Source organism: Lepidochelys kempii, chromosome 9 (assembly GCF_965140285.1).
Source record: "Lepidochelys kempii isolate rLepKem1 chromosome 9, rLepKem1.hap1, whole genome shotgun sequence".
NCBI lineage: Eukaryota > Metazoa > Chordata > Testudines > Cheloniidae > Lepidochelys > Lepidochelys kempii.
In genome coordinates this window covers 63,264,126-63,291,782 of record NC_136388.1, presented here as the reverse complement: position 1 = coordinate 63,291,782, position 27,657 = coordinate 63,264,126, and the positions used below count along the sequence as shown (strand labels likewise).

General features: G+C 44.8%; 1 protein-coding gene across 3 annotated transcripts in view; it reads right to left on the bottom strand.

The window, feature by feature from the left end:
- Positions 1–27,097, bottom strand: part of LOC140917588 (cell adhesion molecule DSCAML1) — a 37,116-nt gene extending 10,019 nt beyond the window's left edge. The window contains exons 1-8 of one of the 3 annotated variants that reach the window (XM_073360720.2): positions 27,047–27,097; positions 15,930–16,085; positions 14,954–15,040; positions 10,711–11,055; positions 9,317–9,586; positions 6,568–6,696; positions 4,239–4,340; positions 428–550 (exon numbers count right to left, since the gene is read on the bottom strand). In XM_073360720.2, coding sequence (XP_073216821.1) covers positions 428–550; positions 4,239–4,340; positions 6,568–6,696; positions 9,317–9,586; positions 10,711–11,055; positions 14,954–14,984 — 1,000 coding nt within the window. In that variant the 5' untranslated portion in view covers positions 14,985–15,040; positions 15,930–16,085; positions 27,047–27,097. The remainder of the gene's footprint in view (positions 1–427; positions 551–4,238; positions 4,341–6,567; positions 6,697–9,316; positions 9,587–10,710; positions 11,056–14,953; positions 15,041–15,929; positions 16,086–27,046) is intronic. The other 2 variants (XM_073360722.2, XM_073360721.2) reach the window with 2 other exon arrangements.
- Between the last annotated feature and the right edge of the window lie 560 nt (positions 27,098–27,657).

Sequence of the window (27,657 nt, the reverse complement as noted above, 5' to 3'; positions counted from 1 at the left end):
AGAGGCAAATTGGCCTGAGTACGTACCTAGCATCTCTGGTGGGCACCCAGAAGTCTGTTACCTTCCACAGGTAGAGCACAGTGTTAAGCGCATATGAGGACAATTGGAATTGGAAAAAAACAGGCCTAAGGCCACTAACTGGGGGAGTCTAGTTGTCATGCTTCAGGCCAACTGTGCCAACAAAGCTCAGCATTTCAAGAAATGTATCGTGTAACCAATGATAATCGCTACAATACGTTACAGCTACACCACTCACTCTGAGAATCATAGACGTGTAGGGCTGGAAGAGGCCTTGAGATCCTCTTGTCCATCTGCCCGCACTGAGGCAGGAATAACTACAACTAGGCCATCCCGGACAGATGTTTGTCTAACCTTTTCTTAAATGTCACAGATATATAGGTACATGCACAAATAACCTATTACTTACTTGTTTTCTTTTTAAATATCCCAAGGTGTTGGGGACAAATTGCCAAGACCACACTTATGAGAAGTGTTACCATGATCACCCATGTGAGGAAAAACATATACAATACAAGGGCTGTGGTGAGACCTGTGGAGAAATAGGGAATGAAACTAGAATTGCTGTACCTACAGTTAGGTCCTGCTTCTGCAAATCACTCTGCCTGGGCAGACCCCTGCAGCCACAAGGAGTCCCCTTGGAGGTCTGCCAAGATGGAGTAGTAGCAGGACTGGGTCTTAGTTATGATGACAGAAGGGATGTTTTGGTTAATTCTGTTTCATTGTGGTTTAATAACTGCCAGCCAAAACATGTTCAGCTGGAGTTAAGGATGAGAATATGTATCATAATAAACATCCCATCCTCAAAAGCTTTATAGACCCAAGAGATTCCTACTTAAAGCTAGACGTAAAACAACCAAACATGATAGAGTGTGGAAACATACAGTTAAAGCACCCAACCAACCTTAATTCCACCCTGCAGGGATGTAACAAGGGAAAAAAAGTTATTGAAAAAACGTTAATCTATCTTTAAAAGTCTGTTTAAGCTAATAAGGGACCGACAGAACCAAAGTTCCTTGTTATTAATTGTGTGGCATGACCACGGTGCAGATTTAAGGAATGGGGGTCCCAAGCAGGTGTGGTGGTATGGAAGGGGTCAGAGAGATGCCAGTTTACAAAAGGACTTAGGCACATATTTAGCTTTAAATACAAGTTTAAGTCCCGATTACTTCAGTGGGATTTAAGTGCACGTTTGAAGTTGTGTTTAAGTGCTGACCAGAATATTGATACTGTCCTGCTTTGGGGCCAGAACGACAACATGGGAAGGGCTGGAACTGATTTTCTCTCTCGTCCTTCCTTCCTTCTGGTTTTTATAATAAAATTGGAGACCTGGGCACTTATCTTAGGGGCATATCTCTCTACCCTAGTGGGGAAGCCAGGTTTATTTACTAGTGGCTCTTTGACTCTATTTCAGGACATGGGAGGGGCCTATGAGTGCTGTGATTTATATCCTCATGTAGCCCCATCTATGTTACGGAAACAGCTTGGAAAAGTTTGGATCATTGGCTGCAGTAAGATAAAGGAGGCACCTCGGGATGAAAAAGTGGTTGCCATCTTCTGGAAGTAAGTGCTGGTTAGAGCTTTAATTTGTATGGAGCTTTAATTTCAAATCTCCCATCTCGGATATGTACAGTGGCCTCCTGCCTTTTCTGCCCTTTCTCCCCTTTTGCTGATTTTATGATTCTATAGTCCATATAACCCATGCTATAGCGACAGGGTGACATCCTGCCTCTGAATCTTCCAGGTATGAGATTAATAAGGTGCTTTTATTTTATTTTATTTTATTTTATTTTATGAGATTAATAAGGTGCTTTTATTTTATTTTAAAAGTGGATGGGAATCTGGGAGGCAGTGACCATGAGTTGGTTGAGTTCAGGATCCTGACGCAGGGAACAAAGGTAAGCAGCAGGATACGGACCCTGGACTTCAGGAAAGCAGACTTCGACTCCCTCAGGGAACGGATGGCCAGGATCCCCTGGGGGACTAACTTGAAGGGGAAAGGAGTCCAGGAGAGCTGGCTGTATTTCAAGGAATCCCTGTTGAGGTTACAGGGACAAACCATCCCGATGAGTCGAAAGAATAGTAAATATGGCAGGCGACCAACTTGGCTTAATGGTGAAATCCTAGCGGATCTTAAACATAAAAAAGAAGCTTACAAGAAGTGGAAGGTTGGACATATGACCAGGGAAGAGTATAAAAATATTGCTCGGGCATGTAGGAATGTTATCAGGAGGGCCAAATCGCACCTGGAGCTGCAGCTAGCCAGAGATGTCAAGAGTAACAAGAAGGGTTTCTTCAGGTATGTTGGCAACAAGAAGAAAGCCAAGGAATGTGTGGGCCCCTTACTGAATGAGGGAGGCAACCTAGTGACAGAGGATGTGGAAAAAGCTAATGTACTCAATGCTTTTTTTGCCTCTGTTTTCACTAACAAGGTCAGCTCCCAGACTGCTGCGCTGGGCATCACAAAATGCGGAAGAGATGGCCAGCCCTCTGTGGAGATAGAGGCGGTTAGGGACTATTTAGAAAAGCTGGACGTGCACAAGTCCATGGGGCCGGACGAGTTGCATCCGAGAGTGCTGAAGGAATTGGCGGCTGTGATTGCAGAGCCACTGGCCATTATCTTTGAAAACTCGTGGCGAACCGGGGAAGTCCCGGATGACTGGAAAAAGGCTAATGTAGTGCCAATCTTTAAAAAAGGGAAGAAGGAAGATCCTGGGAACTACAGGCCAGTCAGCCTCACCTCAGTCCCTGGAAAAATCATGGAGCAGGTCCTCAAAGAATCAATCCTGAAGCACTTGCATGAGAGGAAAGTGATCAGGAACAGCCAGCATGGATTCACCAAGGGAAGGTCATGCCTGACTAATCTAATCGCCTTTTATGATGAGATTACTGGTTCTGTGGATGAAGGGAAAGCAGTGGATGTATTGTTTCTTGACTTTAGCAAAGCTTTTGACACGGTCTCCCATAGTATTCTTGTCAGCAAGTTAAGGAAGTATGGGCTGGATGAATGCACTATAAGGTGGGTAGAAAGCTGGCTAAATTGTCGGGCTCAACGGGTAGTGATCAATGGCTCCATGTCTAGTTGGCAGCCGGTATCAAGTGGAGTGCCCCAAGGGTCGGTCCTGGGGCCGGTTTTATTCAATATCTTCATAAATGATCTGGAGGATGGTGTGGATTGCACTCTCAGCAAATTTGCGGATGATACTAAACTGGGAGGAGTGGTAGATATGCTGGAGGGGAGGGATAGGATACAGAAGGACCTAGACCAATTGGAAGATTGGGCCAAAAGGAATCTGATGAGGTTCAATAAGGATAAGTGCAGGGTCCTGCACTTAGGACGGAAGAACCCAATGCACAGCTACAGACTAGGGACCGAATGGCTAGGCAGCAGTTCTGCAGAAAAGGACCTAGGGGTGACAGTGGACGAGAAGCTGGATATGAGTCAGCAGTGTGCCCTTGTTGCCAAGAAGGCCAATGGCATTTTGGGATGTATAAGTAGGGGCATAGCGAGCAGATCAAGGGACGTGATCGTTCCCCTCTATTCGACATTGGTGAGGCCTCATCTGGAGTACTGTGTCCAGTTTTGGGCCCCACACTTCAAGAAGGATGTGGATAAATTGGAGAGAGTCCAGCGAAGGGCAACAAAAATGATTAGGGGACTGGAACACATGAGTTATGAGGAGAGGCTGAGGGAGCTGGGATTGTTTAGCCTGCAGAAGAGAAGAATGAGGGGGGATTTGATAGCTGCTTTCAACTACCTGAAAGGGGGTTCCAAAGAGGATGGCTCTAGACTGTTCTCAATGGTAGCAGATGACAGAACGAGGAGTAATGGTCTCAAGTTGCAGTGGGGGAGGTTTAGATTGGATATTAGGAAAAACTTTTTCACTAAGAGGGTGGTGAAACACTGGAATGCGTTACCTAGGGAGGTGGTAGAATCTCCTTCCTTAGAGGTTTTTAAGGTCAGGCTTGACAAAGCCCTGGCTGGGATGATTTAACTGGGAATTGGTCCTGCTTTGAGCAGGGGGTTGGACTAGATGACCTTCTGGGGTCCCTTCCAACCCTGATATTCTATGATTCTATGATTCTATGATTCTTTTGCTTTTTGTGTCTAGGGCTGAACCTGCTCCTTTGACTAAGAGTATGTTTCCTTCTGCAATCTGTTCCATCTGCTTCGTTCACTGCATTTATACCCTTTAGTATGAGAACCAAGGTGGGCCTACCTTCTTCCCATATCCAGAAGACAGCAGCAGTGAACATCAGGATGGCCGAGACACACACAAGCCCATGGATGAATACGACAGGCCATCTCCACAGCTCTCCTGCTACGAAAGCAACAGATACATTAGTGAGTGACATCACCACCCCCATCGCCAGTGGACCTGCTGTATAACATTGTGTCCTCTATCCCAGATCATGATCCATGATCATGTAGAGCAAAATGGCATCCTCCACACAGCATGACCTTGCATGCACTGTACACGCAAGGTCATGCTGCATGGAAGATGCCATTTTATAGAGCACATATGTCCATATATGGCCCGTGGAGGTGCCCCAAAACTAGCATGTGGCCTCAAGTGCTGAAAAGGTTGGACCAGATTCTAAAATAAGGCAAAACCTTGCAGCTCAGAAGAGATCCCGTTTATCAAAGGGATGAATGGAGATAGTTCAGTATACACACACACGCAAGAGGAGAGTGGTGCCAGTTCATATTAAAAAGAACTTCTATTAACACAGCCTAATTAGTTACAGACCTCCCAATCTATTAGTCAGTTATAGGAGAATTAAAGAGGAAAGGACCTTAAAATATTGCTGTGCCCAGGCCTCTCACTTTGTAAAGAAGTGAGGACATAGTTATAGCCTAGTATGCGTGTAATTAAAAAGAAATCTGGAAGTGGGGCAGGTTTACGGGACCTCCATGCCATACTAGGAATAAGCTCTGTATTTTGTTGAGAGGCCTGGGGTGAAAGTTGCTTCATACCAGCATGAGGTGGAGTAGCCCATCCGCTAAAGAGAAACCCAGAGGAGTTTGATACTAAAATGAGCTGGGAAAGAGAGGAAGAGAGAGAAAGGAAAGGCCGATCAGTATTTAACATAAGTTAAAGCAACAGGATCTGGTGGATAGGGCATTGGCATGGGAGTCATAATAATAAAGGCCTCATCAGAAGATCTCAAAGGACTACCAAGGAGATCCGTATCATCATCATCAGATATCACAAAAACTAAGTGATTGGGCAACAAAATGGCAAATGAAATTTTATATGGATAAATGTAAAGTAATACACATTGGAAAAAATAACCCCAACTACACATACAATATGATGGGGGCTAATTTAGCTACAACTAATCAGGAGAAAGATCTTGGAGTCATCATGGATAGTTTTCTGAAGACATCCATGCAGTGTGCAGCAGGGCAGTCAAAAAAGTAAACGGGATGTTAGGAATCATTAAAAAAGGGATAGAGAATAAGACTGAGAATATCTTATTGCCCTTAAATAAATCCATAGTATACCCATATCTTGAATACTGCATACAGATGTGGTCCCCTCATCTCAAAAAAGATCTACTGGCATTAGAAAAGGTTCACAAAAGGGCAACAAAAATGATTAGGGGTTTGGAACGGGTCCCATATGAGGAGAGATTAAAGAAGCTATGACTTTTCAGCTTGGGAAAGAGGAGACTAAGGGGGGATATGATAGAGGTATATAAAATCATGAGTGATGTGGAGAAAGTGAATAAGAAAAAGGTATTTACTTGTTCCCATAATATAAGAACTAGGGGCCACCAAATGAAATTAATGGGCAGCAGGTTTAAAACAAATAAAAGGAAGTTTTTCTTCATTCAGCGCACAGTCAACCTGTGGAACTCCTTGCCTGAGGAGGTTGTGAAGGCTAGGACTATAACAGGGTTTAAAAAGAGAACTGGATAAATTCATGGAGGTTAAGTCCATTAATGGCTATTAGCCAGGATGGGTAAGGAATGGTGGGTGCATCTGTTTGTCAGAGGGTGGAGATGGATGGCAGGAGAGAGATCACTTGATCATTACCTGTTAGGTTCACTCCCTCTGGGGCACCTGGCATTGGCCACTGTCTGTAGACAGGATCCTGGGTCGGATGGACCTTTGGTCGGACCCAGTATGGCCATTCTTATGTTCTTATAAGAAAGCAACACAGGTTCTACTGACATCAGTAGGAGCTGCTGGCTGCTCTGCACTAATGAAAGAAAATCGGGTCACTCATTTAGGTGCCTCCATATGGATTTCAGACCCTGGCGTTAGGAGCCCAGGTTGGGAAATGTTGGCCTTGGAGTACTGAAGATGCCCAGGAGCTTTGGAATTTCTCAGAGAAATCTAATCAGATGTGAACATGAAAACTGACATATAGTGAAGATAACTGAAGTATCCTGCTACAGGCGTAAGACCACATACCTTTTTGCCTTCAACTCCACTCTGTCACCTACGTTTTCATACATGGAAGAAATTAAGCACATTTTGGGTTTATTTGCTATTTACATGCTGTCAAAGATTCAAGGGAAATGAGCTGAAATACTTACTAATTTTTTTCTTTTCTGATTGACAGCACAAGATAATGAAGCCCAATCCAGATCCAGCAGCCAATGTTGTTGCAATAACAAGAACAACAGTAGAAATTTTCAGTGCATGCTTCAGTGAAGGCATGATACCTAAAATATGGACAACACAAATCCAAACCATCACTTGAAAGCTGAGAACATAAGGGGCTCAGGAGGACTGAAAGCTGTTCTGTTTTCCCTGCTCTTTCTTTCTGCTTGAAGGACAGTGCAAGTATAACACTGATAGACCCTGGTTGTGAGCAGGCAGGACTGAACTTGGGACTTCTGGAGTTTAGGGCATGAGCCTCTACTGCATGAGCTAAAAGCCATACGGCTGTTAACCAAAACTGTAAAGCAGACTCATTAATCTTTCTGTAAGTGGTCTTGGTGCCACTAGATGGGACAGAACACCACACCCAGAAGGTGTGTGAGTTACATAAGTACAATTTCCTTTTTATCTGCAGTTCAGTTCAGTGTCCCAAAGACTAAAATGGGGGTGAATCTTCTAGCCTGGATTTGAGATACAATGAAAAGTAACAGAGTGGTTGCTGTGTTAGTCTGTATCAGCAAAAACAACGAGGAGTCCTTGTGGCACCTTAGAGACTAACACATTTATTTGGGCATAAGCTTTCTTGGGCTAGAACCCACTTCATCAGATGCATGGAGTGGAAAATATAGGAGCACATATAAATACATGAAAGGGTGGAGGTTGCCTTAGCAAGTGTGAGGTCAGTCTAACGAGATAAATCAATTAACAGCAGGATACCAAGAGAGGAAAAATAACTTTTGAAGTGGTAATGAGTGTGGCGCCAGGCCCCGTGCTAACCCTTCAGGCTGCCCTGGACCCCCACATTCCCCTGAAGCATGGAGCCCCCCAAAGTGTGGTGCCCGAGGCGGTTGCTCTGGTCTGTCCTATGAACAGGACGGCTCTGCTTGGACCCATTCTGGGCACCACCAAAAATTATACAAACCTGGCACCCATGCTGACAATCAATCACTTGATTTAGGTGTTTAGATATGGATTTAGGGCCTAGATTCACAAAGGTATTAGTTTACTAAATCCCAGATTTAGGGGCCTAAGTCCTATTTTTAGGCTCCCTTACTGCCCACAAAACTCCCACTGAACCCTGTAGACACTTATATTCACTTGGCACCTACATTTTCATGGTCAAAGTATCCTGGATGCCTAAGTTTCTGCCTCTGGGAACATGCATGGGTGCCGCCTCCTAGTCATCGAGGTGCCTGTCTTCCACCGCAACTCCAGTGGGATTCATGAGCCAGGGAAGTTAGATGTTTGCCCACCTAACTCACCTGTGGGGCCCAATCATGTAGGCATGCTCTGAGGCTGCCTACCAGATTGGGTTCTGTTCAAAATCTGTCTGGAGGAAGAGGTAGTGCTACTCAGCTTGTAACTTTTAGCCCAATGGTTAGAACACACATCTGGGATGTGGGAGACCTAGGTTCAATCCCCCCATTAGGCAGAGAGAGAATTTGCACAGGGATCTCCCACCTCTGAGTGCTCGAACCATTGAGCTACGGGATGTTCTGATGTGGGGCTCTGTCATTCTCTCCTGTTGAAACTGTTCCACTGTGATTAGACAGAGTCACTGGACCAGAGAGAGTGAGAATGACTAACTCTGGAGCCTGATGGTTAGAGGTGGCAGACCCAGGATCCACTCCCCTGACTCCAATAAGTCCAGGAGAGGAGTTCCCAGCTGGGAATCACAAGCAGGGCTTGGTACCTCCCTGTAGCCTGGACTCAGGTGCTTATGTCTGTGAGAGGGGAGAGAGGAGAAGGAGGAGGAGCCTCCTCTTGTTGGAGGAGCCTCCTCTTGTTGGCATATTCCATTGGCTAGCTTTGGTGGCTCCCCACCTACTGTGCTGGCTTTTGTGAACTGGATTCTTGAGTGCACATCTCTCCCCATCCATTGTATAGGGACAGGAGGTGCCTAATGCAGCCTGTGTGTGTCCCGGTGTTTTGTTCCTGTGATTTCACTAGGGGTCTAAAAGTTATCCTTTGTGACGCTGAGCGTTACAACACCTCATCCGTTTGTGAATCTAAGCCTAGGTGCCTCACTTTGGGTACCCAAACTTGTAAATTTCAACCATAAGTTTTAAATGTATGTAACGCTTTGGAAAACAATATGAGGTATTGTAGAAAATAGAGCTGGATGTCTCATGCAAACGTTGGAAGCTCTTAAAGATGCCAAGTGCAGGGCTCCACAACAGGTGTGAAGATTAAATCAATTACATGTCTCAGACTTTCATCCTTCCTAGGACTGTCTGTATGAGCCCTTGCATAAGTCAGGAAGCATCAACATGTACGTTTCGCTGGGCCTGATTCACCATTGCATTGCTCCAGTTTTGTGTTGAGGTAACTTATTGATTTCAGAGGAGTTACATGCTGTTTCAAAACTGGCATCCTGCAGCAGTGAGTCGGGCCTTCTGTATGCATTGTTGCTACCACATAGCAAAAGACTTGTAACGTTATCCAAAGAGGATCTTCTAACATCACTCTATGCAATTTTACTTTCTAAGGTTGTGTTATTTGCATGGATGGTTAATAGAATTAAGCCTAGGAACTCTGAAAGGGGGAGAAGAATATGAGAGATTAGCATTTCATTAATCTAATCTGCAACCTGAAGAGGGTAACATGTGGCACCACTAAGCATCAAGTTTGGCACTAGCCATGGCAAGTGTTTGCAGTCGAAGATGCTAATACAACACTTACCTTCAATGGTCAAATTCACTGAGGTTTCCTGCCAGTTTATATCACTGCTGGCATTACAAGAAAAGGATCCACAATCTGATTTCTGTGCTTCTGGTATGTACAAAAGACTGAAGTTTTCAGAGAACCAGTAACATCTGTTCCTGGGTAGGGGCTTCCCATCTTTCTTCCAATCAATAGCTTGCACTTTGCCAACCAGCACCTTGCAGGATAATTCAATAGATGAACCGGCCACAGTAGAATTTATCTGTAGCTGAGTTTTGGAGATAGGCTCTTGGGGGGGGGAAAGAGAGATTATATACACATTTAAAAGTCCTGGTTGAAATATACAAACTCGGGTATTTAAAGTTAGGCATCTAAATCAAACAATTAAATCTGCTTATCTATATGATAGAAGATGATTTCCCAAGTTTTAGGAATACATCTAACATCCAGTGATGTAGGATTGATTAATAGCTCGGTAGACGTCAAAAGCCAAATTCTAGCAGCTCACGTCTAAACTTTCATAGCCTAGGTAATCCTCAGTACAAGAGTTCTGATATAAGGAATCTTGAGGGTTGTTGTTTTTTTAACACCATTGTCTTTCAACCTTATTAATTTTTGTTTGTCTCCTTGCTCCTTTGCTCGAACCCACTTAGAAATTTCTTGTTCTCAAATGATATGGTCCTTACAGAATCATAAATAACCTTGTCAGTCAATTCTTAGGGACCTGTGTAGGGCTATTCCCTGCAATATATTTCAGTACGTTCTCCAGTCTAGTTATATAGTTTACCAGAGATGGCATCTCCACCACTTTTAGAAGACTATTTCTCAGTGTCATATACAAAAATAAAGGACGTTATGACTATATGTCACAGAACCTTAATGTGCAACTCAGTGAAATCAAAATTGGTATTTCTTGCTCAGGTCAAGATGCACACGTGTAGTGTGGCTAGAACCAGAGTCTCTCTGTTCTTCAGCCACACCATCTTGAGTTGTGCTTTCATAAGTTAATCAGGGTCAAGTCAGGATGGCTTTGATGCGAGACCTCCAAGAAAATAATGGTAGCGATATGAGAGTTGGCATTTTGCCTGTAAAGGCAGAATTGACTAAATAGAGTGAACAGATCTCATAATAAAACTATTTTCCCTCTGATATCCAGCTTCTTTTTCATTTTTTAGAAGTTTCCTCCCCCTTGTCAAACGTAATGGATTCTTGTCCAGATTTACAGGGGTAAATGTTTTATAAATGACTTCAGGGCTGTTTTATGTGATAATAACAGGTTGTGCAGCTGCTTCCTTGAAACATGCACACGCACAGCCTCTGTTCACATTAGTGATCTATCCAGTGCAAAAAATTTGTGTGCTGCCAGTTGTTTTAATGTGCTGTTTTATAAATACTTCTGCTCTTTCACTTACCTAAGACGAACAGTGTAGTTTCCCTGGCTTCAATTTTGTTCAAATTGATGGTAGCTCTGTAGGTCCCGCTGTCTGTCTCTTGTACGTTTTTCAACAAGAGGGAGCCGTTGGAATAGAAAATGATTCTCTCTTCATATGCTTTATAGATCGTAGGTTTGCTTCCAGTTCCATAGTAATCCACAATATCGGAAACTGTGCTATTTATGTATTCCCACTGTATATGGTCTATGACTGTTTGATCATCAGTGGGCAATGCAGTCAGCAGCACTGAAGACCCCACACCAACGGTTCTATGTTCTTGGGCTTCTGCTGTTTTTAGAGCCCAACGGAAAACCAGCAGCAGCGCTAGAGAGAAAGGGAAGCTAGGAAGAGTCAGGCTAGACAGTATTATGCAGTATTTATCCCAGATCTACAAAAAAAATGTTCATTTGGGGATCTAGGACAGGGGAATGGTGATGGGGACCTGTTCATCAGGGACGTTAATGTGTCTCTGGACCAGAAAGGCTGTGATGAAACATTAACCTTTCTGATGGTGGTTCGTTGGCATATGTTTAAGCAGTTGGTGCTCTCTGTGCATTTCCTACTGGACAGGTGGCTGAATCACCTCATCTATGCTGGTGGCATGTAGGGTATGTGTAGCAACATGCCACAGTGAAAAGCAGGCTGCATTCATGCTGCGGGGTATAGCTACATGTGGCAGTGAAAGGCTCTGGCAGAGGGGAGGCACCAGGGAAAGGTTCTGGCAGCTCTCTGCAGTGGGCGAAAGGCTCTGGCGGTGAACACGTGGGGGACACTGCAGCATAGATGGGGGAGGCACGGCTTGGGTATGCAGAGACATGCAGGGTACCTACTCACTGGCTCTCTTCTCCGCTTGCCTAAGCAGTGCCTAACCATCTACACAGTTATTTACACCTGTACTAGGGGTGTGTGCAGTGAATGTACTCTACACACCACGGTAAGTGTCAACATATCCTTAGAGAGGCTTGAGCTAGAATCCCAAAGTCAGACGTCCCTGGACTCTGGTGCTGTGGGCAGGGGAGGGAGCTGAAATCTGAACCTGTATCTGAACCTGTGTAGCCTGGGCCCATCGCCATTTGCAATGGGCACTCTTGCTCCATAGATTGCTAGGCCAGAGCGGGTCACTACAATCATCTCGGCTGGCCTGGGGTATAGCACAGGGCCCAGGACTTCTCTGAAATAATTCCTGGTTGAACTAGAGCATCTATTTTTAGAAAAAGACACCCAGTCTTGATTTGAAAATTGCCAGTCCTGGCGAATCTCCCGCAGCCCTTGGTAAGTTGTTCCAGTGGTAAAGCAGAAGATTCAGCCCCATACATGCAGAGAACAGGGGATTAGCAGTCCATTGCCTTTACCACTCAGCCACTTCATCTCTGAGGCTGGCAGCCTCAGAAGGGTGGCCAAGAATGGAACAGGCATAGAAGTGGTGCATCCTGACAGGGTTGGGGCATGTTGGAAAGGGCTAACGTAGAAAGTTTTCATTGCTGCTGTTCCCCATTCTATGCTCATTGTAGGCCTCATTTCAAGGGGCCAGTTCAACTCTCAGGGTAGCTTAGAGCAGCTCTGAGGGATACCCTAACTTGTATCCTGTCTACCATGGGACTGACTACAAGCTGGAACTAGCCATGGCATAGGGATGCTGCGGCCACACCTCCTCTCACTCATTCTTCTGGGAGCTCCACCAAAGGAAGTGGAGAGTTAATAAAGCTACCTCTGCGCCTGGCAGGCAGGCCCCTTACCAGGATGGATAGTGGGGAGAGGACTCAGCTGGTCAGCTGCTTTGTGGCCAGTTTTCAGGCCAGAAAGCACTAGTGAATAAGGCCCTCACTGAGCAAACTGAGGACTTCTCTCTGATGTACTCTTCACCCAGCACTTTTCGCGGGCACTCGGGGCTGGCCTTGGGTCAAAATGCACCCTGAGAGCCAAAATCTGGGGTCCCAAAGTAAGTGGTGGTAATTATTCACCTACAATTCCAGTGGTGCATTGGCCACTGTCAGAAGACAGGATACTGGGCTAGATGGATCATTGGTCTGACCCAGTGTGGCCGTTCTTATGTTCTTAATACCCAGGTAAGTCTCAACAATGTTATCGGTCAGTAAAACAGAGTGGAATGCCAAAGGCTGGGCTTGAGCTATTGCAGATAATGTAATGCTTACAGAGGCTGCACCAGCAGGTACTGATTCTCACTCACACGTAGGTTAATTTGTGCTGTTCTGGCAACATAAGGTGGCCTTAAATGGGGTGGAAATGAGTCCCTGAGGATACTCTTCATGCAGAGGATCTCCACAGCCAAAGAATCATAGAATCACAGAATATCAGGGTTGGAAGTCATCTAGTCTAACCCCCTGCTCAAGCAGGACCAATCCCCAATTAAATCATCCCAGCCAGGGCTTTGTCAAGCCTAACCTTAAAAACTTCTAAGGAAGGAGATTCCACCACCTCCCGAGGTAACCCATTCCAGTGTTTCACCACCCTCCTAGTGAAAAAGTTTTTCCTAATATCCAACCTAAACCTCCCCTACTGCAACTTGAGACCATTACTCCTTGTTCTGTCATCTGCTATCACTGAGAACAGTCTAGAGCCATCCTCTTTGGAACCCCCTTTCAGGTAGTTGAAAGCAGCTATCAAATCCCCCCTCATTCTTCTCTTCCGCAGACTAAACAATCCTAGTTCCCTCAGCCTCTCCTCATAAGTCATGTGTTCCAGTCCCCTAATCGTTTTTGTTGCCCTCCGCTGGATGTTTTCCAATTTTTCCACATCCTTCTTGTAGTGTGGGGTCCAAAACTGGACACAGTACTCCGGATGAGGCCTCACCAATGTCGAATGGAGGGGAATGATCACGTCCCTTGATCTGCTGGCAATGCCCCTACTTATACATCCCAAAATGCCATTGGCCTTCTTGGCAACAAGGGCATACTGTTGACTCATATCCAGCTTCTCGTCCACGGTAACCCCTAGGTCCTTTTCTGCAGAACTGCTGTCTAGCCATTTGGTCCCTAGTCTGTAGCGGTGCATGGGATTCTTCCATCCTAAGTGCAGAACTATGCACTTGTCCTTGTTGAACCTCATCAGATTTCTTTTGGCCCAATCCTCTAATTTGTCTAGGTCCCTCTGTATCCTATCCCGACCCTCCAGCGTATCTACCTCTCCTCCCAGTTTAGTGTCATCTGCAAACTTGCTGAGGGTGCAATCCACACCATCCTCCAGATCATTTATGAAGATATTGAACAAAACCAGCCTGAGGACCGACCCTTGGGGCACTCCACTTGATACCGACTGCCAACTAGACATGGAGCCATTGATCACTAAGAGAAGAGCTGGAGTAAGGGCTCTGCGTATATCTGCACTGCAATATGAGGGTGCAATTGTAGCACAGATAGGCATTAGAAATCTTGCCTCATAGTGATAGGCTCAAGGAGCTCAATCTAGTTAATTTATAGAGGAGGTTAAGGGTGGGGGGGGGGGCTTGATCATATCTATAGGCAGCTACATGGGAAAAATATTTGATCATGGGCTCTTCAATCTAGCAGAGAAAGGTCTAACACAATCCAATGGTTGGAAGTTGAAGCTAGACGAATTCAGATTGGAAATACAGTATAATTTTTTAACTGTGAGGTAATTTAACCCTTGGAACAATGTACCAACCAATGGTTGTGGTGGATTCTCCATCAGTGGCAATTTTAAAATCAAAATTGGATGATGTTTTTCTAAAAGCTCTGCTCTAGGAATTATTTTGGGGCAGTTCTCTGGCCTGTGTTACATTGAAGATAAGACTAGATGAGCAGAATGGTCCCTTCTGGCCATGGACTCTACAAATACCAGTGCTAGCTTTAATGTAGGTAACACGGGTAACAATGGTAGTGAAGACATGGGGGCACATATTAGCTGCCTGAGTACAAGCTGAGGTGTATATTCATGTTGCTAGTACATGCTGAAGCCTGTCCTACCACATCAACGCTACTACTGTTGGGATTGAAAAGCACCATAACTGCCATGCACTGCTGCTATTTTTAGCTTGCTAAGGCCTTGTGGGCCATGGGAAGCAGAGCATAAGTTGGAGCAGCCCTGAGGTTGATCTAGATTACACAAGGGGTCAGACAGGTCCTGGCTGCTCCAGAACACAGGGGTTACAAAAAGGGCTTAAAACAGAGATTGACGCACATTTCAGTGTCCAACTAATACTATTCTGAGATATGTTTCAGTACTGGAAGGAATTTATACATACTCAGGCACTGGCTCATCATTCTGTAACTCATCCTGCCAAGGAGGCCTGCACTAGCAGGTAACGTTTTGGTACAATGCCAGCAGGACCCTGTGGAAGCATACAGTAAAAATCAGCAACACGCATGGTAATGACGGGATCAATGCAATCACTACAAGTGACCTGCAGTTCCAGACGAATCCCTCCCGTAGGAGAATGCGAAGGCTGCACAGTTAGCATATGGCACGGCAAGATCTAAGGTCGTATTTGTCCTATGGCTGACCCAAGGAGAGTCTGTGGTAGGAGCTGCATGTAGCTCTCCTGTCTAGGAGTGTCTTAATGCAACATAGGACATTCGGGGCTGTGAAGGATGTTGGAGAAAGGGGAGGAGAGGAATTGTGGAGCTGCCGGGGATCTGACGACCTCCTGGGGAAATTTTGTTTTGCAGCAGCAATAACTAGTAATTGTCCCCAAAGGTTACCAGTGGTCTGAGCACTGGATTAGAGGCCAGGAACCCCGGGATCTAATTCCAACTAAAACTGACACCCCCTGAGTTAAGTCACTGAGACAGAGGTGAAATCGAGGGATAATTTCCCTACCTAATTCAGAAGTGTTGTGAGAATCAGTAATGTTTAATGGCATCCTTCATGCCATTCCCGTACCCACCTCAGACCCTCCCCAGGGATTCCTGTGTTGGAGAAACACAAGAATTGTTCTCTCCTCTCCTACCCCCCGAAAAGCAGAAATGACACCAAAAGGGGTGGGGAGAAGCATGACCATGGCTTTATTCCCCAATGCACTTATCTGTGAGGTGGGATGGATTCACAGGGTCCTAAGGGGTGGGGGCAGAGTGTATGTGGGTTCCCCTTGCATACTGGGAGTGTGTGTGTCCCAAAGCAGCGTAACTCCACACTTCCCCCTCCAGATGAGCCAGTGTAATAGTCCCAGACTCTGGCCCTACATATGTGCTAAGAATTACTAGAAACTTATATCCACATACCTGCCCCAACACGAGAGCTTCAGACCCCCTGCCCATGACTGAAATTCCATTTTTAAGTGTTGTATTTAGGGGTCCACTGCAGTCAAGGGAAAGATTCCCATTCATGAGCTTTGAATCAGGCCCTTAGTAAACAGATGACTGTGTTTCCCCCATTATCTGAAGGAGAAAGTCAGCTTGAAATTGGATTTAAGGCTGCAACAGCTGCATTTAGAAATTGTATTGATCTGTTCAACAAAACTTTATTACAGTACTACAATAGATATACTTGTGTCTGGCAGGTGGAGTCTAACCTGGAAATACCCTTTTCTTTAGATGCCTGGCACCTGCTTTTTAATCCCCTGTGACCTTGAACTTCAGGCTTTAATTTCTGTAGTATCATCTGTGTTATCTGAAACCTAAACCTGAAGCAATGTAAACCACCTGCTGCTAGAATTTCTCCTCAGGGATTTATTTTGTTAATTCATCATCATCATCCTGGAAAATCCCAAAATGTCGTGGCCCCCTCTCAGTCTGAGTGCCACTTGGATTGATATCTGATGAGGTCTTTAAGCTGGTCTGGTTGGATAGTCAGTTTCTGTCAATCACTAGCAATCTTATCGTGCCACAGAACGATAATCTAGGAGGCTGTTTTCAGATTTCCCCATCCTTTTATCCTATCGACACCCCCCTCCTACTTTTGCCCCACCCTCTATTACCAGCAATAACAACCCCTGGCCAGTAGGTTTTCCAGGAATACACCTGCTGGTGAAAGTCTTTCCTTCACTACAGTAAAGAAGGGCAGGCCCTGCACAAGAGAGAAGGAATTGCCAGAATCTATTGGGAATTAAATGATTTTATATGTTACAGTAAATGCCAAGGCAGAAATGTCTAGTCACTGATATTAGTAACTTACTGTGTCACACACAAAAAGTCCTAACTTTGGGCCTCATCCAAAGCGCATTGAAGTCAATGAAAAGAGTCCCATTGAACTTAAGAGTGGCCATACTGGGTCAGTCCAAAGGTCCATCTAGCCCAGTATCCTGTCTTCCGACAGCGGCCAATGGCAGGTACCCAAGAGGGAATGAACAGAACAGGTAATCATCAAGTGATCCATCCCCTGTCACCGACTCCCAGCTTCTGGCAAACAGAGGCTAGAGACACCATCCCTGCCCCTCCTGGCTAGTAGCCATTGATGGACCTATCCTCCATGAACTTAGCTAGTTTTTTTTTGACCCCTGTTACAGTCTTGGCCTTCACATCAACCTCTGGCAAAGAGTTCCAGAGACTGACTGTGCGTTGTGTGAAGCAATATTTCCTTTTGTTTGTTTTAAACCTGCTGCCTATTAGTTTCATTTGATGATCCCTAATTTTTGTGTTATGTGAAGGAGTAAATAACACTTCCTTATTTACTTTCTCCACATCAGTCATGATTTTATAGACTTCAATCATATCCCCCCTTAGTCATCTCTTTTCCAAGCTGAAAAGTCCTAATCTTATTAATCTCTCCTCATATGGAAGCTGTTCCATACCGCTAATCATTTTGTTGCCCTTTATTGAACCTTTTCCAATTTCAATATATCTTTTTTGAGATGGGGTAACCACATCTGCATGCAATATTCAAGATGTGGGTGTACCATGGATTTATATAAAGGCAATATGATATTTTCTGTCATTGACTTCAAAGGAGTTGAAAACATGCCTCTAGAGCAAGGGTGGGGAAACTTTTTGGCCTGAGAGCCACATCAGGGCTCCAAAACTGTATGGAGGGCCAGGCTTCCCCAAACAGCCTGGCCCCCATGCCCTATTTGCCCCCTCCCACTTCCCACCCCCTGACTGCCCCCCTCAGAACTTCTGACCCATCCAGCTCCTTGTCCGCTGACTGCCCCCTCCCGGGACCCTCCCACACCTAACTGCCCCCCCAGGACCCCACCCCCTATCCAAACCCCCCTACTCCCTGTCCCCTGGCTGCCCCAACCCCTGTCCACACCCCTGCCCACTGACAGGTTCCCCAGGACTCCCACGCCTAACCAACCCCACCTGTTCCCCAACCCCTGATGCCCCCACAGGATCCTCTGCCCCTTATCCAACCCCCCCCCAACTCTCCGCTCCCTTGCCATGCTGCTCAGAGCAGCAGGACTGGCAGCCGCGCCACCCAGCCAGAGCCAGCCACACCGCCACGCTGCCTGGCAGAAGCTCGCAGCCCCACTGCCCAGAGTGCTGGCAGCGTAGCGAGCTGAGGCTGTGGGGGAGGGGGGACAGCAGAGGAGGGGCCGGGGGCTAGCCTCCCCAGCTGGGAGCTCAAGGGCCAGGCAGGACAGTCCCACGGGCCGGATGTGGCCCACGGGCTGTAGTTTGCCCTCCTCTACCCTAGAGAAAGGCTATTTTAGAAGGTTGGGGTGGGGGGGTGCTGATTAGTCTGGATATGTGTGGAGCCGAAAACGGTAATGGATGGATAAATATGCATGACCCTAGAATGGTCCCTTTACAGTGGCCACTGAGGTACGTCTACCCAGGGAGCGGCAGCAAGTCTCAGAGCCTGGGTTGACAGAAAATAGCTGCCCAGATATTGTGGCTCAGGCAGGAGTTCTGACTCTCAAGCCTATGGAGGGGGGTGGGCTCCAGCTCGAGCTGCTATGTCTCTACAGCTAGTTGTTGCTGAAGTCCGTCGACCCAGGCTCTGAGCCTTGCTGCTGTGGGTTTTATAGACGTACCCTGACTTAGCTACATGGCACTGATGAATCACGCACATGACATTTACTTCTAACTTAATTTTAAAAAACAAACCTCATAGTGAATGGCTGAATATCATCACTATTGGGGCAGGAAAGGTCCTTGGGTGTTATCCGCTCCAGCTCCCTGTATCTAGTGCCTGTTACGTTATTAGTTACCTCCTTTTGACCTTCTCCATTCTGCCCTCCTATCTCCCCTCCACACGCAGTGTGTTTGCTACTCTCACGAGCTCTTTCTTAGCAGATGTTCCCCTCTCTAATGTCGTTACTGTTTACAGGATGTGCTAGCCGTTTATGATTTAATAGCTTGGAAGCTTTCTCTTGGACATTTTCCATTTAACCCTTTGAGCACTGAGAATTGTACTAACTAAATCATAGGTCTTCAATTCCACAATCGTCAACTGCTAATGCCTGATTTACCCTTCCTGTTAGTGACCCAACTGCACTAAGCCCCCTTATCCATCCCCAAACCTCCTGGAAAGTTCTCCAACCAGCTATATGTGGTTTCCTCATTTTCTCCAGCACGCCTTTGTTTGTTGCCCAACCACTTTGACATTGCACTCCATACATGTGAATATGATGTAACTGGAATATGCTTTATGCAAAAGGTCTCTTGTAAGGTATCATTACAAAGCTTATAATGTACTGGGTGTGTTCATCCCATTTGTTTGCATGTATTATTTCTATTTCTGAAGTTAGGAGAATAAGATATAAACTTGTATTACTGATGTAAACATATTGAGTAGAAGCCATTAAGGGTACTTCAGAATCAATGAACTGTAACTGGCTCTGTTTACTTGCAAACCTTCCTGTGTACGTGTGGGCCAGCCCAAGAAGAATGGAGGCTGGGGTCTTACAGTGACATGTGTCCATGGCACCTGATAATTAAATCCATCTTAAATTTGGTACTTTTCCATTTAGAAGGAGGGGTGGGGATCCAGAGAGATAAAAGATGTGCCAAAGCTATAAAAAGGGGTGGAGCAGGACAGAAAGGGCTGTAAGTCATGAGAACACCTCTGCTTACCACCTAAGATGTCTGCCAGAAATAACAAGGACTGTACCAGGGGAAAGGATTGGGCCCAGACTAGGAAGGAGTCTAGTCTGTGAAAGGTTTCAGAGTAGCAGCCGTGTTAGTCTGTATCCACAAAAAGAAAAGGAATACTTGTGGCAACTTAGAGACCAACAAATTTATTTGAGCATAAGCTTTCGTCAGCTACAGCTCACTTCATTGGATACATGCAGTGGAAAATACAGTGGGGAGATTTACATACACAGAGAACATGAAACAATGGGTGTTACCATACACACTGTCACAAGAGTGATCAGGTACATTGGCCAAACTGGACAAGAATAAATGGACACAAATCAAACGTCAAGAACTATAACATTCAAAAACGAGACAGAGAACACTTCAATCTCTTTGGTCACTTGATTACAGACCTAAAAGTGGCAATTCTTCAACAAAAAAACTTCAAAAACAGACTCCAACGAGAGACTGCTGAATTGGAATTAATTTGCAGACTGGATATAATTAACTTAGGCTTGAATAAAGACTGGGAGTGGATGTGTCATTACACAAAGTAAAACTATTTCCTCATGTTTATTTCCCCCCCTACTGTTCCTCAGACATTCTTGTCAACTGCTGGAAATGGCCCACCTTGATTATCACTACAAAAGGCCCCCACCCCACCCTCCGGCTCTCCTGCTGGTAATAGCTCACCTTACCTGATCACTCTCGTTACAGTGTTTATGATAACACCCATTTTTTCATGTTCTGTGTATATATAAATCTCCCCACTGTATTTTCCACCGCATATATTCGATGAAATGAGCTATAGATCATGAAAGCTTATGCTCAAATAAATTTGTTAGTCTCTAAGGTGCCACAAGTACTCCTTTTCTTTTAGTCTGTGAAAGAAGCTTATTGGAACATCTCTGAGGGTGAGATATTTCCTGTAATCAGTTTCTTAATATATTAGGTTTAGACTTGCGTGGTTTTGCTTTATTTTGCTTGGTAACTTACTTTGTTCTGTCTGTTATTATCTGAAACCACTTAAATCCTACTTTTTATACTTAATAAAGTCACTTTTGTTTATTAATGAACCCAGAGTAAGTGATTAATACCTGGGGGGAGCAAACAGCTGTGCATATCTCTCTATCAGTGTTATAGAGGGCGGAAAATGTATGAGTTTACCCTGTACAAGCTTTATACAGAGTAAAACTGATTTTTTGGGGTTTGGATCCCATTGGGAACTGGGTGTCCGGATGCAGGAGAGGTAATCTGCTGAGCTGTTTTTGGTTAAAGTCTGCAGCTTTGGGGGTGTTGCCCAGGCCCTGAGTCTGTGTTGCAGCAGGCTAGTGTGTCTGGCTGAACAAGGCAGGGTTCTGGAGTTCCAAGCTAGCAGGGAAAATGGGCTCAGAAGTAATTTCAGCACATCAGGAGACAGTCCTCAGGGGGCCATTGTGACACCCCCCACCCCCTGACCCATCACAGTCCTTTTGTTGCCCAACCACTTCCTATCAGCCAGCTTTGGTCTAACTGGTCTTTGCCCTCCTGTGCCCAAATTTCACTATTAGATTCTCTGGCATTAAGAAGAGTTGACTATTTCCATTTCCCTTGCTGTATACACTCATTATTGTATCTTGTCTTAAATTAGATTTTAAATTTTTTGGGACCGGGGCTGTCCTTTTAACTCTGTTTGTACAGAGCCTATCACAATAGAGTTTTATCTTGCTCCTGCAATATTAATTAATAAATACAAAACAGTGGACAAAAAAGCAAAAGAAATATTAGGTTATATAAAGAACATGATATAAAACAATACTGAAAACGCAATGCCATTATAAATTGCTGGTACGCTCTCACCTGGAATACTGCAGGTTAGAGACTGCATTAGCATGACTCTCACTGACAGCTTTTGTATAACCACCCACACAGGGGACGGAAGCAAGCAGGATCCCTATCTCCTTCATAAAACAGGAACGAAGCATCTCCTTATCATGCACCTGTTGTCAGAAATGACACAGGTAGATATCCCAGAGGGTCAAATGTTTTTGTGTAAAAACTTTTCCGACAAAAAGTATCCTTTTTGAACATGAACATCTGCATTTAAAAAATTGAATAATTTTTTTCTGATTTCTCACTCAAATTTTAAAAAATCATTTTGATTTTTGATTGAGTGGGCCTCAACATTTTTTCCCCATTTTTCTTCTCCCTCCCCCTTTCTTACCCCTTCCCTTCCCCCCCCCTTGTCCACTGAAAACAAATCATAGACGTGTAGGACTGGAAGGGACCTTGAGAGGTCATCTAGTCCAGTCCTCAGTACTCAAGGAAGGACTAAGTAATAACTAGACCATTCCTGACAGTGGTTTGTCTAACCTGATCTTAAAAACCTCCAATTACAGATTCCACAAACTCCTTAGGCACTTTGATCCAGTGTTTAACTACCCTGACTGTTAGGAAGTTTTTTTCCTAATGTTCAACCTAAACCACCTTAGCTGCAATTTAAGCCCATTACTTCTTATCCTATCCTCAAAGGCTAAAGAGAACAATTCTTTACCCTCCTCGTAACAACCTTTGATGTACTTGAAAACGGTTATGTTCCCCCTCAGTCTTCTCCAAACTAAACAAACACAATTTTTTCAATCTTCCCTCATAGGTCATGTTTTCTAGACCTTTAATAATTTTTGTTGCTCTTCTCTGGACTTTCTCCAATTTGTCCAAATCTTTCCTGAAATGTGTCGCCTAGAACTGGACACAATACTCCAGCTGGGACCTTATCAGTGTGGAGTAGAGTGGAAGAATTACTTCTCATGTCTTGCTTACAACACTCCTGCTAATACCTCCCAGAAGGATGTTTGCTTTTTTTGTGGGTTTTTTTTTTGCAACATTGTGACACTGACTCATATTTAGCTTGTGATCCACTAGAACCCCCAGATCCCTTTCTGCAGTACTCTATCTTAGGCAGTCATTTACCATTCTGCGTGTGCACAACTGATTGTTCCTTCTTAAGTGTAGTACTTTATATTTGTCATTGAATTTCATTCTGTTTACTTCAGATAATTTCTTCAGTTGTCCAGATCATTTTGAATTTTAATCCTATCCTCCAAAGCGCTTGCAACCCCTCCCAGGTTGGTATAATCCGCAAACCTTGTAAGTGTACTCTCCATGCCAGAGGTGGGCAAATTACGGTGTAAGGGCCACATCCAGCCCACCAGGCGATTTAATCCAGCCCTCGAGCTTCTGCTGGGGAGTGGGGTCTGGGACTTGCCCCACTCCTGCACTCCAGCTGGGGAGCGGGGTTGGGGGCTGCTCCACACACATGTGCCATGCCCCCCGGAAGCAGCAGCATGTCTCCCTTCCAGCTCCTACATGAAGGGGCACCCTGGGGGCTCTGCATGCTGCCCCCACCCCAAGCACCGCCCCCGAAGCTCCCATTGGCTGAGAACTGCAGCCAATGGGAGCTGCAGGGCTGGCGCCTGTGGATGGTGGACATGCTGCTGTTTTTGGTTGCTGCTTGAGGTAAGCACTGCCCAGAGCCTGCACCCTTGAGCCCCTCCACAACCCCCTGCCCAAGCCCTGATCCCCCTCCCACCCTCCAAACCCCTCAGTCCCAGCCTGAAGCACCCTCTTACATCCCAAACCCCTCATCCCCAGAGCCTGCACCCCCAGATGCCCTCACACACCCCCATGCCTCAACCCCCTGCCTCAGCCCTGATCCCCCTCCTGCCCTCCAAACCCCTTGGTCTCAGCCTGGAGCACCCTCCTGCACCCCAAACCCCTCATCTGCAGCCCCATCCCAGAGCCCACACCGCCATCCAGAGCCCTCATCACCCCCTCCACCCTAACCCCCTGACTCAGCCCAGAGCCCCCTCCCACACCCTAAGCTTCTCATTTCTGGCTGCACCCCCAGTCAGAGCCCTCAGCCCCTCCTGCATCCCAACCCCAATTTCGTGAACATTCATGCCTTGTGTCAAGGTTCTTTCCCCACTTTGAACTCTTGGGTACAGATGTGGGGACCTGCATGAAAACCTCTTAAGCTTATTTTTACCAGCTTAGGTTAAAACTTCCCCAAGGTACAAACTATTTTACCTTTTGCCCTTGGACTTGCTTGGTGGTGGCAGCAATAATCTAACGAATATATAAAAGGGAAAGAGCCTGCTTGGAAACGTCTTTCCCCCCAAAATCCTCCCCAAACCCTAAACCCCCTTTCCTGGGGAAGGCTTGATAAAAATCCTCACCAATTTGCATAGGTGACCACAGACCCAAACCCTTGGATGTTGAGAACAATGAAAAAAACAAAGAATTTTAATAGAAGAAAAGGTAAAAGAATCACCTCTGTAAAATCAGGATGGTAAATACCTTACAGGGTAATCAGATTCAAAACATAGAGAATCCCTCTAGGCAAAACCTTAAGTTACAAAAAGACACAAAAATAGGAATATCCATTCCATTCAGCACAGCTTATTTTATCAGCCATTTAAACAAAACAAAATCTAATACATATGTAGCTAGAAGAAAAGGAGTACTTGTGGCACCTTAGAGACTAACCAATTTATTTGAGCATGAGCTTTCGTGAGCTACAGCTCACTTCATCGGATGCATACCATGGAAACTGCAGAAGACATTATATACACACAGAGACCATGAAACAATACCTCCTCCCACCCCACTGTCCTGCTGGTAATAGCTTACTTACGGTATGCATCCAATGAAGTGAGCTGTAGCTCACGAAAGCTCATGCTCAAATAAATTGGTTAGTCTCTAAGGTGCCACAAGTACTCCTTTTCTTTTTGCGAAGACAGACTAACACGGCTGTTACTCTGAAACATATCTAGCTAGATTACTTACTAAGTTCTAAGACTCCATTCCTGTTCTATTCCTGGCAAAAGCCTCACACACACAGAGAGAATCTTTGTTTCTCCCCCCTCCAGCTTTGAAAGTATCTTGTCTCCTCATTGGTCATTTTGGTCAGGTGCCAGCGAGGTTATCTTAGCTTCTTAACCCTTTACAGGTGAAAGGGTTTTTCCTCTGGCCAGGAGGGATTTTAAAGGTGTTTACCTTTCCCTTTATATTCATGACAGCCTGCCATACAATTTCCACACCCAGATGTGGCTGTTGGGCCAAAAAGTTTGCCCATCCCTGCTCTATGCCATTATCTAAACCATTGATGAAGATATTGAAGAGAACTGGACCAGGACTGATCCCTGCAGGACCCCACTTGATATGCCCTTCCAGCTTGACTGTGAACCTTTGATAACTACTCTCTGGGAATGGTTTTCCAACCAGTTATTCACCCACCTTATAGTAGCTCCAACTAGGCTATATTTCCCTAGTTTGTTTATGAATAAGTCATGCAAGACAGTATCAAAAGCAGTGGTGGGCAACCTGCGGCCTGCAGTTTGCAGTTCCTAGCCAATGGGAGCTGCGGGAAGCGGTGCGGGCCACAGGGACATACTGGCTGCCGCTTCCCGCAGCTACCATCGGCCGGGAACGGCGGGCGGCTATGCAAATGTAAACAAACTGTGTGGTGGCCCACCAGCAGATCAAAAGCATTACTAAAGTCAAGATATACCCCGTCTACCACTTCTCCCCTATCCACAAGGCTTGTTACCCTGTGAAAGAAAGGTAACAGGTTCGTTTGACATGATTTGTTGTTGACAATTCCATGTTGACTGTTACTTATCACCTGATTATCTTCTAGGTGTTTACAAATTGATTGCTTGATTATTTGCTCCATTATCTTTCTGGCTACTGAACTTTAGCTGACTAGTCTAATTCCTCAGGCTCTCCTTATTCCTTTTTCTATAGATTGGCACTATATTTGCCATCTTCCAGGCCTCTGGAATTTCTACAATTTTCCATGTTCACTATGTTAGATGTCTGATCGCTAACCTTTCCGGTGAAAGCTGAAACAAAGAAGGCATTTAGCTCATCTGCCGTTTCCACATTTTCTGTTACTATCTTTCCCCATTCATTGAGTAATGGGCTACTCTATCCTTGGTATTTCTCTTGATTCAAATGTATTTGCAGAATGTTTTCCTGTTACCCTTTATGTCTCTGGTTTATTTAATCTCATTTTGTGCTTTGGCCTTTTAAATTTGTCCCTATATGCTTGTGGGTTTATTTTTTTAATATTCATCCTTCGTAATTTGATCTAGTTTCCACCTTTTGTAGGACTCCTTTCCATTTTCAGATCATTGAAGATCTCTGGTTAAGACAGTGTGGTCTCTTGCCATACTTCCTATTTTTCCTATGAAGTAGAATAGTTTGCTCTTGCGCCCTTAATGTCTGTCTGAAAAACTGCCAGTTCTCTCAAACTGTTTTTCGCCTTAGACTTGCTTCCCATGGGATCTTCCCTACCAACTCCCTGAGTTTGCTAAAGTCTGCCTTCTTGAAATCCATTATCTTTATTCTGCTATTTTCTCTCCTACCATTCCTTAGAATCAGGAACTCTACCATTTCATGATCATGTTCACCCACGCTGCCTTCCACTTTCCAATTCTCAATCAGTTCCTTCCTATTTGTCAAAATTAAATCTAGAACCGTCTCTCCCCTAGGTGCTTTCTCCACCTTCTGAAATAAAAAAAAAAATCTCCTATGCATTCCAAGAACTTGTTGGATAATCTGTGCCCTGCTGTACTATCTTCCCAACAGATGTTTGGGTAGCTGAAGTCCACTATCACTGCCAAGTCCTGTGCTTTGGATGATTTTGTTAGTTGTTTAAAACAACCTCATCTGTCTCTGGCGGAGAAAAGGAAAGATACCGGGAGGAGGGGGAATAAATACCAAACATACTTCATTTCAGTTTGCACCACGGCTTTTTAAAAAACCTTTTGATAGAAAAATTTAAACATTTTGTGAGGTATTTTTGAACAAAGTAAAACCAGTTTTGTTTCCTTTAAAAATTTTCACTGAAAAGAATTGCCTTTTATCACCAGCTCTACTATTGAACTTTAGTTCCATTCTAATATATTTCTCTCCTATACTGCCCAGCCCTGAGTCTGCTCAATATTCACACTTCAAATGCAGCTTAAAATTTGTGAAATGCCCCCAGGCTTACATCTGAGTGGTGCCAACACCTTCTCTGCTTATGCTTAAAACAAGGTGATCTATTATGTACTGGGACTACAATTTAAATAATTTTTCCCAGCTATTGAGGAGCAATAGATCTGCATGTAATGCACATGCTTTGATAATCTCTTCAAAAGTGCAGTCAGAGTGTTATTGTGAAGGCATTTATTTTGCACTATTTAGAAAGCAAAAATAATCTAGGCAGGCTGAAAATAAAATAAATTTTACAGAAACTAACAATACAGCTTTGCAACAGCATAAACAACATAGTAGAATAGTAACGCTAGTAGGAATTTTATGTTACAAAGGAAAAGCAAAGAGATAGATTCACTTACCAGCAGTTGCCTGTGACAGCACACCCAGCTCTCTTTACATCCTGAGCTAATGATGGAGACTGCCATATGACCTTTTACCCTGTCGCTCCTCTCTTTAACGGTCATGTTTGCCTGATTGGTTATTTTGAATAACTTGAACCAATACAAGCCATAGCAAGCAGATTCCAAATCCCCTCAGTCAGTGTTTGTGACAGGAAAGCAAAATAAGTGAGCATTCAGTGCAAGGAACCTGACTCATCAACACTCCTTTGTGCATTAACCGCCAGACATTGTGTGACATTTTAAGCAAAGTATCCAATACATTAATGTGCAAATTAGCAAATACCCTAAACTTCATTTTAAAAAGCTTTACGGATAGAAACAGAGGTCAATGGAATGGGACAAAGGAAACAAAAGCATAGATCTGGGTAGAGGCAAAGTGTGTGAGTGTCATGTACCCTCCCCCCCGATTTTACACCTTCCATTTAGCAACAGCTTCAGAGGTTTTCAAGCTGGGGTGCACTCCACTCAGGGGGCTTGGAGGAATGTTTTTTTTGGGGGGGGGCAGGGGAGGAGCAGTGATGTCAGGCGGCTCAGGTCAGTTCCACTTGGTGGGGCTCAGGGAGGGAGCA